General features: G+C 38.0%; 1 protein-coding gene across 1 annotated transcript in view; it reads left to right on the top strand.

The window, feature by feature from the left end:
• LOC149834573 (putative protein phosphatase 2C 39) overlaps positions 1 to 15,441 on the top strand; it is a 37,967-nt gene extending 22,526 nt beyond the window's left edge. The window contains exons 2-5 of the mRNA XM_090011487.1: positions 13,076 to 13,327; positions 13,571 to 13,847; positions 14,313 to 14,467; positions 15,102 to 15,441. Of these exons, the coding sequence (XP_089867613.1) occupies positions 13,076 to 13,327; positions 13,571 to 13,847; positions 14,313 to 14,467; positions 15,102 to 15,239 (822 nt within the window). The 3' untranslated portion in view covers positions 15,240 to 15,441. The remainder of the gene's footprint in view (positions 1 to 13,075; positions 13,328 to 13,570; positions 13,848 to 14,312; positions 14,468 to 15,101) is intronic.
• The last annotated feature ends 496 nt before the right edge of the window (positions 15,442 to 15,937 follow it).

Genomic DNA, 15,937 nt, shown 5'->3' with positions numbered 1-15,937 from the left:
TAGGGGAAAATGATGTAATACCCGAAAATTTTAAGCGATTCTATATGATTTGGGCTTAGGATCCGTTACCTGGATCCATAAGAAACCTGCAAATATGTATTAAAGTATATATAATAAATAACTAATATTATTTATTATAAGAAAAATTTTAATTAAAATTGGGTACGATGGGTCGAATGCACAGTTGGACCCAAATAGATCCAACTATGGATCCGTCAATCCATTTATTTTTCGACCTGGATCCATGCCAAAGGTGGATCCAGTGTCGCGGGTCACGGTTTGGACCCGGACCCGGGCGACAGTTCTTTTAAAACCCGTAAACAAGAATCGTAATTGGGGCACGATTCTTGCAAAGATCGTAGAAGGGGGGGGTTTGACTCATTATAAAGCGGATGGAGAGGGTTTCACCCTCTTCATTCTACTCTCTCTCTCTTCTCTGCCGTTCGACCCCCTGAACCTCTCCCTCTTCCTCCCATCTCTCTGTATCTCTCCCTCTTGGTCTTCACCTCCCTCTCTGTCGCCTTTCGCACGCCGGCAGGGTTACCGTCGTCATGCTGCCATCATCGCCAACAACCAGAGTCGTCGGCGATTTCGTCAGCCATCCCTTCCAGTCGCCGGAAAAGGTAGGTTCTATACTCTTACTGCTAGGTATAGCTTGAATCTAGTTGTGGTTGGGTCAGTCGGGAAAGGGAACCCCCCCCCCCCGATTCTGGTGTGTTTCCAAGACCTTGGGGAGGCTTGACCGCTGAAAAACTCAGACAGGTGAGTGGAGGTTTCCAGTTGTGGCGATTCGTGTTGTGGGATTTTACTGATTAACCCCATGTAGAAAACCCAAACCTATATGATTTAGGGGTTTCTGTGGGATGTATCGGGTAATCCCAGATCTGGGGGTTTACTTTCGATTCTGAGTATCAGATGCCTCCACGAATTTGGGGGTTTTCGATTCGGGATGATTGGCTAACCCCCGATTAGGGGATTTTCGACTCTGAACCCCGAAATCTGGCGGTCTCCAGTTGTAGTATCGGGCAACCGGGCGATTCTCGACTGTGTTGCATAAACTAGGTTCTGTTTTTTTGAGTCTTGATGAAGGAACACTCCTTGATTGGGAGGTTTCAGTTATTGGGATCGAAAAATTTAGAATTCGGGGTTGGCTAGGCAAAATGCACTAGCCGATACTGTCTGTTTTTTTTTCTTTATGCACATGATGTATGTATGTAAAATGCCTCTTAGCCGATCTTTGAGTCTGTTTCATTTAATAGTTCATAGCATTTCTTTTATTTCTATATTTTGAATTGAGTCCGTTTAAATTAATAAACTTAACAAGCTTCTGTCAAATACCTGCTGGCCGATCTCTCGAGTCTGTTTTTATTTAACATTGCATATTATTCTTTATGCAACTCTTGTTATCCAAATTGGAATCTGTTTAAATTAATAAAACCTAATATGCTTCTGTTAAATACCTGTTGGCTGATCACTTGAGTCTGTTTTATTTAACATTACATTCTGTAAGTAACTCTTGTTATCATAATTGGAGTCAGTTTTAAATTAGTAAAACTTAACAAGCTTCTTTTGTATCTGTCTTATTTAAACAGTATACAACATGTTTACGTAGCTCCTGTTAGCATAAATGGAGTATGTTTAAGTTATTAAAACATACCATGAGTTTCTGTTAAACGAATGGGTCTGTTTAATTTTTTTTTATATATATGTATATATACACATGAATATGAGATCCTCGATTAGGCTGCAATGGATCTTATACTGCTCAGTCATTACTACTGTTATCATTGATTAGACTGTAATATATGATTTGAATTGCCTGTAAGTAGGCATGTTTTGTGGGAGGTTATATGTTGGTTTCAAATATTTGATGGTGCACTTAGTTTATTTATGGATATGTGCTTTGCCTAATCAGCAATATGAATGGATTACCCGATGCGGGTACTTGGGCTATTAGCTTGTGTGCTATAGCAATAAAAAAAATGAGGAAAACTTAATCGTAAATGTTTTGTGCTTGACTGGTTTAAAGTCACCGGAGCACTCTGAGTGGGTTTGTGCAATAAAAAAGAAAAGAAAAAGAGGGGGGCGAAATGTGTTATATCTTAGTAACATGACTAAGGTTGAGAATCTACTACTATGGTAGTAGAATGTTTGGGGAAATGCCCCTATACCTTGGGAAGTTATTTAAACGAAAAGATTAACCCACTTAGTTCTTGGGCTTACCTTGGAAAGGGTAGGTGGTACAAAACTCCGGAGACATGTGTTTAACTGTTTCGAGCTAAAGTGACTCGTTGGTCCCCAGTCTTCGGAGTTGGGGGACCCAGACTATCAGTGTGTCCTAGGTGGTAGTTCTTTGTTCTTCTACAGAAGTTAGAGATTCATCCTGTTTTGGTTTTGGCCTTTAGGAGGTTCTCTTGGTCACTGGCCGCTCCCTTGGGATTTCAGTCCCAGTTAAAATGTTCGGGTTAATAAAACAACCTTGAATAATATACTCCCGAACGTTCTCTTATGTGATGGTTGTCTCGGCCCGTGTGTACCCGCGGGATAAGAAAATATAAACACTATTTAGAACAGTTAGGTATCACAGTGAGTGGAGTTACTAGAGAGACAATTTCATAATCCTTCAGCATGTTTTATATTTTGAGCTTATGATGAAACGAAATCATAAAATGTGTAGATATGAGATAATTGAATTCATAATGTGATTGTTACATGAATGTTATGCATGTTACTGTTATTGCTGTTGCAGAATATGCGTTATTTGCTTAATGCCTTACCTGCTACATTATTATTGTTACATAATCTGCCTACTTGCTTATGTATATGCTGAAAATCACACAAGATACCCACATCATATATTAAATTCATGATATACCTGCATTAAAAGTTATAGATTTCCTACTTAGACAGTTGTAGTCTAATTCTTTTAATTTACACATTTTAGGTGAAGAGTAGATCTATGAGCGACGCGAGATGATGCGCTGACCAAGACTTGATCTACTTGTTTCCTGGCTGTTCTACTTTCTTTCAGATTTCAATCTTTGTTTTGAGACTCATAATGTGAAAACTCTGATGTTTAATTTCATAAGTTTTTTGAAATGAAAATAAATGGTGTGATTTGCTTTACTTTCTTGTATCGTTTCAGAATGCTTAACCTTGAAATTATTAGTTGTTTTCGCTGTTAAAAAAAAATCCACATAAATCTGGGTTAAAATTTCGGGGCGTTACAACTGGAAGGGCACGAAAGTCACACTTGGTTCTTGATAGCTTCACTAGTGGACAGAGTGACTCTTTCTTTTTGTCTTTCAGTTTTACTGTTCTTTTCAGTTTCTTTTGTTTTAATTAGATGTTGATTTATTTTCTCGTTGAGTACAACATTGCCTCTTGAGATGGATTTGATTCATAAATAAAGAGGGTTGCTTTGGTTCTTGTGTATGATAAATGTAAGTCCCTTTGTGGTGTTTGGCTATCAAGTTGGAATTAGAACTGTGAGGACCCCGTGTCTCTAAGAAGTTTTTCGCACTGTTTGAAAAAAAATTCCGTATTTTCAAGGGGCATGAGTTGGGGTCGTTACACCGAATGCTTCCACTTCCCACTTCCTAGGAAGCACGTCTCCTACTAGTTCTAAGCATCGTTGGTAACAATGGTATAGAGTTGACCGAAGGTCAAAGTTAAGGGTAGACCAAATTGGACATCATAGGGAAATGTTATATTTTTCTAGTTATCTCATAGAATCCCATGTTCCTGCGATACAAAAAATTGATGGTGCCTGGCCCTCTTATGAAATTAATTTGGTCACTACTTCTAAGTCCACTTATATTGAGATGATGGGGAAACTGTTGGAGGTAGATGGGCACAAATCATGATATATTCCCAGATGCATAATTTCAGAGGAGCCTTTCTTAAGTACCAGAGGATAGAAGATTGTGATCCAGTTGATGACCGAAGATGAAGGTCTCATCCTGTCTGAACTTGCTAGAACATTGAAATGATAGGCAATCATAGCCCAAACAATTCAACTGCTACAAATATTGCATATGGTGTAATACCGTGTTGTAGAAACATCGGTAAAACACTCAATGTTAGGTTATGATATTTGAGTTTGGGCGTGGCGTAGGTCTTATCGGCAAGACCTAAATGAGCCAATTAAAAGGTGATAAATTTTTTTATTTTCAACCTTTAAAATCAAGCAAAATTTGGGTTATATTTAGGCAAAATTCGAAGGCCAAAATCGAATTATATATCGTTAGATGCGCCTCAAAATTTTGAGTTCAATGGTATTTGATTTTTTTGAATTCAGGTTACGGTTGACCCAAAAATCACATTTTTTTCAAAAAAAGCCCGCTTCGATAGGACCGGGTCTTGGTTGGATCAGATCGAATCCGATCCATATGATCCAATTTAATATAGATCTAGACTCAAAGTTTTAAAATCAGTATAAAGGTTTAATTTGAAGATATTTAATGTTAAAAGACTCCCAGGGGCATAAGGCACTCTCTGGAAGTTTTTGGGTAATTATTAAATAATAAATTATTTTAATATTAAAAATTAATAAATTAAAAAAATCTGTTTTGAAATGGCAATTGCATATTAAAAAGGGGACTCTAGAGGGGCGTCACCCTCTAGAAGAACCCAATAGATAATTAGAAAAAAATTAAGTATAGAAAATAATAAAGAAAAAGAAAGAAGCTGGAAAAAATTGACAAAATCTTATGGGATTAGGAAAGGAGATTGGAGATAGAGTCCCATATAGAAAAGCTCTATCTCCAGCCCACGTTTGAGAAGCCCTAGAGGGGGCATCTATTAAAATGTAATATATATCTATATCTATATATAATTCTTGTAATACCCACTAAGGGTAAAACAATCTTTTTCTTATTTCACACATATTCCTTTTGAATATGCCTTTCTTTTTGTAAATTTTTTTTCCTTTTACTTTTTGGCTTTTAGCCATAGAGGGGCTCCAAGGGTCCTCAATGTATATAAATAGGGGATTCCCCCCTTTGTAAATCTTAAGCTTTTGTAAAGCTCTCACTTATTTAATAAATGTTCTCTTTATTTTTATGCCTTTGTGCATTTGTATTCTTTTGTGAGTGTCTAGAATCTAGTGCCTTTGTGCACATAATCTTTTTGAAGATATTTTCACATGGTATCAGACCTTGGTCTCTAGAAGAATAGCTCGTGTATTGCATCATCACGATGGTCACCTCGAAAATCGTGTCCATACTTCATTCTTGTATTTTGGCGTGGAAAGCTCTTGCAATCTACTTCTAGTGAGACACACTATATCAAGTAAGCTTAAAGAAGACCCGTTGTGGTAAGTGCTCTATTTTTTTGAAGGCTCTTTGTTTCTCATAAAAGCTCCTTAACGACGGAAAAAGACTCCCACTTTTCTCTTGATTTCAAACTCAATGAGTCAAACTATCATGTTTGGGCTGACAATATGGAGGCTCACATCAAGGGTAATGGACTTTGGGGTTACATCCAATGTACGATTCCAGAACCTGAACAAAAAATCACTATAGTTGAAAAAGAAGAAATAAAAGTTCTTGATGGAGAGGAGAGAGTAAAAGCATTTGAAGAATATAACAAAAAACATTAAGAATGGAAGATAAAAAATTACAAAATTCTCTTATGGATTTTTTTTTTCGGTTGAGACTAGAATCAATGCAAATATTTTGAAATTTAAAAAGACGTCTCAAGTTTGGGAATATCTTGAGAGGATGTATACCTCGAGAGATTTATCCCATAAATATTATCTCTAAAAAAGGCTTTGACCCTTCAACAAGGCGAATTGAGTATTAGAGAATATTTCGCCGAATTGTCATCTATTTGGGATGAACTTGCTATGCTTGAACCAAAATAGAGTGGAGAAGCCATTGAGCTTTAACACAAATAATTGGAAGAAGATCGATTTTTTAATTTTTTGAATGGGTTTAGACCCGAATTCAAGCAAACAAGATCTTCCCTTCTATCTTCTTTCACTTCTCCATCTCTTGAAGATGTTCTTACTAAGCTAAGTGGAGAAGAAACTCAAATGAGAATGAGTAAAACCAATCCAAGTGTTCGTGCTATGCCTTCAAACAAAGATGAGAATTAAGGAACTTATGCCACTTTTAGACCGGAGAGTAATTTTAAAATCTATAAACCTCCTCACTTCAATAAATTTCAAAATCAAAATCAAGGAGCAAGAGAAGATAGTGGTCAAAATGGAAGATACCAAGGAAGAGATTATGGTAAAATCATTTGTCATTTTTGTAAAGAACCGAAACACATTAAACCGGTTTGTCCAAAATGGAAGAAGAAGGTGGCCATATCTACAACATTTCAACTACATAATGAGGGTCCATCTACTTTCAACAATGGAGCATTATCACTAAGTCAAATTATAGAGGCTCTTCAACCTCTTCTCAAGGGTTCCATTTTCGGAGCCATTATGTCAACCTTCTCTCCTCCCGGTAAGACTTCTTGGCTTTTAGATTCGGGTACCTCCTTTCATATGACTCTAAATATTTTTTCTCTTTTTGAATATACAAAAAATATATCTCCTTTTGTTTAACCGCGGATGGCACTTTTCTTGAAATCAAAGAGATTGAAAATTTTGAAAATCAAGGTTTTTTTATTCCCCAAATTAGATTTATACCAAAAATTAAATTTAAATTTACTTTTGGTTTCTCAACTCTCGAACCATAGGTGTGATGTCAAATTCTCAACAAATAAATGTTGGATACAGGATCGCCGGTCCAGGAAGTTGATTGAGAAAGATTCTAGGAAGGGAGATCTATACTACATGAAATTCCTTCAAATTCAAAAACACTATTTTTGTAACATTGCCCAACATAAAGATATAAATGTTTGACATAAACGTCTTGGGCATCTCAATATTACCAAGCTCTCTTTTTTACATTTTGTTAAAGATCTTTGTAAAAGAGATTTAACTTGGAATTCCTAAAACATTTTGCGCTGAGGCGGCTCTTGCATCCGTTTATCTTATAAATTGTCTTCCCTTGAAAAATTTAAACAAAATCTCACCTTTTGAAATTGTTTATAAAAAAAACCCGACTACAATAGGTTAAGAGTTTTTGGATGCAAATGTTTTGTTCTTACCGATAAAAATGATAAACTTTTACCAAAAGTTATTCCTTGTGCATTTATTGGATATTTCGAAACACAAAAAGGTTTTAGATGTTATGATGTCAAAAATGATAAATTATATGTTTTTAGAAATGTAACTTTTTTAGAAAGTTCTAGTGGTTTTGAAGAATATGAGCCTCATGGTGATAATATGGATTATTCTTTTTTGTTTGAATTGTTATCAATAAATGATGATGTATCTAGTGATGATGAAATGATATATGATGCTCCTAGTAATGATAAGAAAATACAAGAGTAATGATTCTCATTTTCAAACTCTTGAACAACATACCCAAATGGGAACATCCAATGAACCTATTACCTATACCCATAGAGATCGAAACACTTTAAGAAGTGCAATTGAAAAGTATAGTGAATCTAGTGAACCTATTTTCATAAATAATCTAAATCATCGTAGGATCGAAAGAGCTAGAAGAATTTCTTTTAGATTTATATCCTACGAATCATTCTCACATAAACGTAGAGCATGCCTTAGTGTTATTTATTCATATGTGAAACCTAAAAACTTTGAGGAAGCAAAGAAAATTGTAGAATGAAGGGATGCAATGAAAAGTGAACTTAAAGCTCTTAGAAAATCCAAAACTTGGGAATTTCAAGATCTATCTAAAGGTAAAAAGACAATAGGATGTAGGTGGGTTTTTAAGGTCAAGACTAAGAGTGACGGGTCTCTTGAAAGATATAAAGCTTGTCTTATTGTCAAAGGATATAGTCAAGAATATGAAATAGATTACGTTGAAACTTTTGCTCCCATTGCGCGAATGGTCATTGTTTGGTGTCTTATTACTATTGCCTCCATTAAAAAATAGAACATATATCAATTGGACGTTAAAAATGCATTTTTAAATGAAGACATAAATGAAGAAGCTTATATGGATGTTTCTCCAGGTATGGATGTTCTTAAAGGTAAAGTTCTCCATCTACGAAAAACTCTTTATGGTTTGAAACATGCTTCCAAGTCTTGGTATGACTAGTTTAATAATTTAATGATAGAAAATAATTTTTCTTCATGTTATACTAACAGTGCCTTGTTTGTCAAGAAATCTAATGCAGGTATTGTGATCTTGTTATTATATGTTGATGATATGCTAATCACAGATGATGATACTAAAGAGATTAAGAGTATCAAGTCCACATTGACAGAAAAATTTGAAATGTCAGACTTAGGTTTTCTGACATACTCTCACAGGGGTTATTTTTTGTCTCAAACTAAAATTGCCCTCGAGATTATTGACAGGTCAGAAATTACAGAAGATAAAATTTGTAAAACTCTTGAAGTAGTAGGAACAAAGATGAAAATTGATGATGGGGTTCCCCTATAAGATCTTACCCCTTACAGGCAACTTGTTGGATTTTTGATGTACCTTAGCATCACTAGACCTGATATCTTTTTTGCTGTACATGTTGCAAGTCGATTTCAACACGCTCCTACATCAGTTCATATGAGTGTCATCCTTCGAATTATCAGATATATGAAGGGGTCCATAAACAAGAGAGTATTTCTATCCTCATCTTTTGAATTAAATTTAATTGCTTATACTGAATCTGATTAGAGAGGTGATCCAAATAATCGTCACTCCACCACTGGTTTTTGTGTGTTCTTAGGTGAATCATTAATTTTTTGGAGATACAAGAAGCAACAAAAAATGTCTCTGTCATCTACTGAGGCTGAATACCGAGCCATGGAGATAGTTTGGATTCAACGACTACTGGAAGATATGGGAGTTCATGTTCAAGGACCCACGAAGCTGTGTTGCGATAATAAGAGTGCAATATATATTGCCAAGAACTACACTTTTCATGAGTGCATGAAGCATATCGAGATGGACTGCCACTATGTTAGAGAAGAATATCTGAAGAAAGTCATAGTAACATCAAAATATCAACTGACAGACTTTTTTAATAAGGCACTTTGTTTCCCTAGATTCAATTTTCTTCTTGGCAAACTGTCGGTCATTATAAGTTTGAGGGGGGATGTTAAAATATAATATATATATATATATAATTCTTGTAATACCCTCTGGGTAAAACAATCTTTTCCTTATTTCACGCATATTCCTTTTGAATATGCTTTTCTTTTTGTAATTTTGTAATTTTTTTTATTCTTTTTACTTTTTGTCTTTTAGCCATAGAGGGGCTCCAACGTCCATATGAGGGAGCCCCTCCAAGGCTCCTCACTGTATATAAACAGGGGATTCCCCCCTTTGTAAATCTTAAGCTTTTGTAAATCTCTCTCACTTATTCAATAAAAGTACTCTTTATTTTTATACCTTTGTGCATTTGTATTCTTTTGTGAGTGTTCATCTTGTGCCTTTGTGCACACATTTCATATTGAGAATTTAGTGCCTTTGTGCACATAGTCTCTTTGAAGACATTTTCACAGCGTCACCCTCTAGAGGCCTCCTCATTATAAAAACTCAAAAAAAAAGAAGAAAGAAAGAAAGAAAGAGGAAGAAAAGAGAAGAAGAAAAGGAAAAGGAAGAAGAGGAAGGAGAAGATCCTGCCTCCTCATTATAAATTTTTGTTCATGGCAAAAGCATGTTTTACATGTGATCAATGCATTCATTCCTTACGAGATTTGAAAAAAAATTGCTTACAGATTACTTATTTTCGTTGATCTCATGTTAATCATGGGCACACACATACTTTAAATTGATCCTCTATTTATGACAATATATATATATATATATATATATATATATATATATATATATATATATATATATATATATATATATACACACACACACACACACACACACACGTGTGTGAGTGTTAATCGTGGTGAAGAAATCAGGAATGAACCTCGGCCCTTATTCCTGCTCGGGTGGCAGTCGTGGTCAGGCTTGGCCATCTTGGTCGGCCTGATCCGACATGACACAGTCTGGTCTGGCCTAACCTTGTGTGAGCCATATATATTTGACCCTATATATATACATATTTATAGGATTAAGTGGGGCTTTATTGGACCCAACCGACTGTATTCGGCTCCGCCCCCTGTCGAATGGAAAAACGAAGAGGCAGGGGGTGGAGCCCCCCCTGCCTGTCAGACAAACACAAAGGCAGGGGCTCCGCCCTCCTGCCTGGCGAAGAAGCAAAGAAAAGAAAAATACAGGGGCCGCCTCGTGTCGGACGAAAAACAAAGAGGCATGGGGCGGAGCCCCCCTGCCTGTCAGAAAAACACGAAGGAAGGGGGCTCCGCCCCCTGTCTGACGGAAAAAATAGGGGCCCCCTTGCTGAAAGGAAAAAAAAAAAACAGAAAAAGGCAGGGGGCGGAGCCCCCTTGCCTGTCAGAAAAACACAAAGGTAGGGGTCTCTGCCCTCTGCCTGACGAAAAAAACAAGGGAAGGGTGCTCCACCCCTTGTCGGACGACGGAAAACAAGGAGGCATACGAAGAAGAAGGAGAACCGGGGAAGAGGTAACCTGAGGAGGAGGCTGGCGACGGTCGGAACATCGAGAGAGAGAGAGAGAGAGAGAGAGAGAGAGAGAGAGAGAGAGAGAGAGAGAGAGAGAGAGAGAGAGAGAGAGAGACGTCGGAGGCAGTGGTAGCGGGTCGTCGATGGGAGGGTCGTCAACACGGTCGCCGGTGGTCGCAGAGAAAAGGGAGGACACATGAGGCGGAGAGGAGGAGAGAGAGAGTGGCAAGGGGTTTTGCCTCTCACCCTCTTAACCTGCGTCTTTTAAAGACGCAGGCCCGAACATTCGAGAACCCGGGTCGGGCTCGGGCCTAGACCCGACCCGAGTCCCACACATCAGGCCTGAGTCCGATCCGGCACGTGTCCGACACCTTTTTTTTACGTGGGTTTTACATTTACAATACGATACAATATAGTGTTACTTTAGGCCCGACCAATACGGGTAACAATATGATACATACAACCTTGGTAAAAAGACATAAGACACACCTGTAGCCAAAGATTATAATCAACAATATGAAATAGATTTAGCTGAGACATTTGCCCCTGTAGCACATATGACAACTATCAAGACATTGCTTGTGGTTGTAGCATTCAAACAATGGGACCTATGGTAAATGTAAAAAATGTTTTTTTCGATGGGGATCTAGAAGAATAGGTGTATATGGAGTTAGGGGTGGCAATGTGTATATGGAGTTAGGGGTGGCAATCATGTCGGGTTGGCGGGTCAGCATACCTCAACCCGAACCCGACCCATTTATTAAACGGGTTGGCTGTGGCAAACACGAACCCGGCCCGTTTAATAAACGGGTAACCCGACACGACCCGCCAACCCATTTAATAAATGGGTTGCGTCGGGTAAACGGGTTCTCAAGTTCGCGGGTTGACGGGTTGGCAGACAGGTTGACCCACCCGCCTAACCCGTTTATTAAACGGGTCAGCCGGGTTGGCGGGTTGGCATAACCCTAACACGAACCCGACCCGTTTATAAACGGGTTAGGCGGGTCGATCCGTTTATTAAACAGGTTCGTTTTTTCCAAACCCGAACCCGCCTAAGAGGCGGGTTGGTGGGTCGTGTCAGGTTTTGCCACCCCTATATGGAGTTACCTCAGGGAATCATTGATAGTGAAGGAAGAGTGTGCAGGTTGGAAAAAGAGGTATATGACTGGAATCAGGCTCCTTGAGCATGGTTTGAAAAATTCAGTTCAGCAGTTAAAAGTTTGACTTCAAGTATAGTTTTCATGACTCTACCTTGTTTGTGATTGCATTCAATAAGCAGCAGTGTATTTTCCTGCTCTCTGTGGATAATATGATCATGCTGGTGGTGATAATGATATGAGTGCTTTGAAATTAAAGTATTAGGTAAGTTGACGTATTTTTTGATAAGGTAGCATATTCGAAAAGGAGCTATCTTTCAACTCTGCACAAGTATGTAGCAGGCTTGATCAGTAAGGCTAGATTGGCTGATGACAAAAGAGCATGGATGCACCTATAGAAGCAAACTGCAAACTAACATATACAAATGGAGAGCTTCTTGATGATCCTATAGTGTATAGGAACCTAATAGGGAGTTTGGTTTACTGGACTATTTATTGACCTGACATCACTTTTGCAGAGAATGTTGTGAGGCAGTTTATGAGTGATCTTAGGTCTAGCCATCTGGCAATAGTAGGATTATCAGATATGTCAGGGATACCTTGCACTATGCCCTTCTCTGTTCTGGTTCCTCTATTGGAGTTTAGGGCCTATTGTGATGTAGACTTGGTGGGTAATGCCCATTTATGTATTACTATGTATGCATAAGGGTAATTTTTGTATTTTATCATTCAAAAGTGTAGTGGTCAATGTAAGAGGGCCATTTTGTTCCAGAATAGTCTTTGCATTAAGGTAAGTGGGTTGACCCCAATATGTTGTATTGCTTTTCTCATTTTCTCTATTGAATGAAGTTCTCTTCTCGCCCTATCTATGTGCCATCCCTCTTTTGCTTCCTGTCTTCTTGTTCTTGCTTTTATGAAACCATCAAAAGGATCCACACGTGTAACGTCTTCAGAAAATGGAGAAAGGTTAGAAGTCCCAAAAAAGGCTCTTAGGCTGAGTTCCAAAGCCTGTATCTTGTTGTAAATGGTGAGACCAAAGGTGTAGTGGTGTTTCTTTCTAGCCACAACATTATTAATGGGAAAATATATTAGTTAAAAGAGGTCGGGGTAGGCCTAGGAAGACATGGATGGAGGTGATAGGAAAGGATATGGAATGCTTTGAACCTCACCGAGGACATGGCATTGGATAGAAATGATTGGAGAAGGATTCATGTGGAAGACCCAGAATGATTTTGTTTTTTGGTTCATATCGCCGACCCCAATTGTTTTGGGATGAAGGCGTAGTTGTTGTTGTACTGTGGTTTATAATTCTTGTAGTATCAGGGCATTTGTGTCAACTAACAGTGCAAGCAATTCCAATATATATATTGTTTCTCATCAGACCGGGTGGTTATTTCTGTTCTTTGCAGGTGGTAGCTGGCTTTAGTAGTTCTACATCAGACACAGGAAAAGGGAAGAGCAAGCAATCTAGCAGGCGCATCACACATGGGTTTCATTTGGTCAAAGGGAAATCAAGACATGCAATGGAAGACTGTGTTGTAGCAGAATTTAGACAGGTCAAAGATTCCGAATTGGGTTTGTTTGCAATATTTGATGGCCACTTAGGTCATGATGTGGCAAATTACCTGAAAGCAAATCTGTTTGACAACATTCTAAATGAGGTAACGATGTTAGCTTTCATCCAATATTCCCTGTAGTTAATCCATCTTATAAAACTAGGTGCTACTCTTTCCTGTACTTGCTATTTTGCATGATGTAGAACTTTTGTCCTCAAAATTCCAATCTCATTCTGCAGTAAAATTACTATCGTTTCCCCATTATCTTATTATTTAGCCAATCTCATAACGTGGGGATTCAGGATATCTTGTTGGAAACTTCACAGATTTATTGTTTTCTATCACCAGCCTGACTTCTGGACACATACAGAGGAGGCAATAAAGATTGCATATTGGATAACTGATGAGACAATCTTGGAGAAGTCAGGTGAATTGGGCAGAGGAGGTTCCACTGCTGTCACAGCTATACTGATCAATGGGGAAAAATTAGTAATAGCAAATGTAGGAGACTCTCGTGCAGTCATACGTAGAAAGGGTGTGGCCAAACAGCTATCTGTTGATCATGAACCTGACAAAGAACGTTTTGCCATTGAGAACAAAGGCGGTTTTGTTACACGTTTCCCAGGTTATAGAAATTTTTTCTTAATCTTTTCTAGGTTGTATTTATACTCTTTTTCTCCATGCTTGGTACATGTAATTTTTGTTGCTTTCTTTTTCTTTCTTGGCATCCTCATATGACACATTTCTTCAAAAAGAAAAAGGCACATTGACTATCCAGTAGTCAATCTCAATGGCTTGTCTTTGTTGGTTACCCAGCCCATACAAGGACACGGTATAGGTCCAGTGGCAAATCAGGCCAAAATAACTAGTTGGAGGGAAAATTCTGATCCCTCGTAGTGATGGGCCAATTCACAGGCTGGAACTTGCTCCTTCTGTGCTTTGTGTCAACAATCATACGCATATTAGAGTGAGGTCATGAACAACATTCTCTTATGGTCTTTAGTGTAGGAACAGAAATACTTCACCAATCTCTTCACCTTGATGTTAGTAAACTGGACCAGCTAAATGTGTTTTTTATTACTGAATTCAGGGGATGTCTCACGTGTTGATGGGCGACTGGCAGTAGCACGGGCTTTTGGCGATAAGAGCCTGAAGATGCATCTCAGTTCCGAACCACATGTGACAGTTGAGATGATTGACAATGATACAGAATTCATTATACTAGCTAGTGACGGATTATGGAAGGTGCTCTCTCTTGCAAACTTGTTGGGAATAAAAACCAGACATACATACTTCAGACAAACTTACCTAATACTTACATAGCTTGATGTCATTTGGTCTAACAATAGCATGACTCGTATGGAGTTTCCCATTAACTGGTGTGCACCTGGTTAAAATGCCTGGGTAAAAAATGATGGTCCAAGGGGAAATACTCATACAACCAATCATCTTACATGAATGTCATATCCATTAATTTAAAGACTCTTCTTTATCATAGCCTCATAGGGTAATATTAATTTACTAGAATTATATATATATATATATATATATATATATATATATATATATATATATATATAAAGAATGACATGAGAGTCCAGTTACTCTATCTAGACGAAATAGAACGTAAAAATATTCCTTGAATATCTCGAGTCGTTTAAGCTAAGATTTATTACAAATGCTCACTAGATCCTCCCAAGTCCCAAGATTCTGAATTTAAGAATTGTGCTCACCTCACTAAAGCTTTTGCGTGACACCTGCTCTGGTTTGAGCCTTTTGGTAAGGGTTGAATGTGAGCTCGTCAGTGTGCCATGACAGAAGATAATAATGAAGAGGGAGTGGATGCAAAGTGGAGCTAATGTTTGTTGTTTATTTTCAGGTGATGACAAACCAAGAGGCAGTGGATGCGATAAAAAATTTTAAGGATGCACAAGCAGCAGCGAAACGGCTGACAGAGGAGGCTCTCTCAAGAAATAGCAAGGACGACATCTCATGCATCGTTGTACGCCTCCATTGATCTTATGTTTTCATCTTGGTGTGCTCTGGATCAATATTTAAGGGAGCTTGTAATGATAATGTAATTTGTAAACAATTGTTGGTTTTTATTTGTTTGTGATTGAATTAGTGTTGCTGTGTATATGCAACGCATCGAGCAGTGAATTGAAGACGGAATGTAATGTTGCAGATTGAAAGTAAATGAAATATGACTGTTAATGTACTGTACTGGATCATTTTGGTATTGTACTGTACTAAAGCATGCCTTTTGAAGATTGGATGGTTCTGACATATTTTACACCAATCATAAACCCGTGTATCTAATGCTCAGCTTCATAGTTGTTTGATCTGTGATTCTACCTAGCATGTATGAAATAATGATGTCATATAGAATTTGGTCTTAAGATGCTAAATAGAACATGCTTAAAAACCTGGGGAAATCATGCTCGTGTTTACATGCATGGTATGGAGTGGCATGTGATAGCTGTTGTGCTGCAGGAATTAGTAGAGATCTGCTAACTGATGATTATATCATGCTATATAAAAGCATGGAAAGCTGGTGGTGCAGATTGGAGGGAGAAGGTCAATGCTCCTGCCATTTGTGTCTACGCCTCCGCTGCTCTACTGCTGCTAGTGTTTGGAGTGTTTGTGCAATTGCTTGTATGCATGCTTTGCCTAGCATTTTTTACTGATGAAGTATCGTCGATCTTCTCACCATCT

This window comes from Nuphar pumila, chromosome 6, assembly GCF_984573655.1.
Source record: "Nuphar pumila chromosome 6, dmNupPumi1.hap1.1, whole genome shotgun sequence".
Taxonomy (NCBI): domain Eukaryota; kingdom Viridiplantae; phylum Streptophyta; class Magnoliopsida; order Nymphaeales; family Nymphaeaceae; genus Nuphar; species Nuphar pumila.
This window is presented reverse-complemented; position numbering and strand designations above follow the sequence as displayed.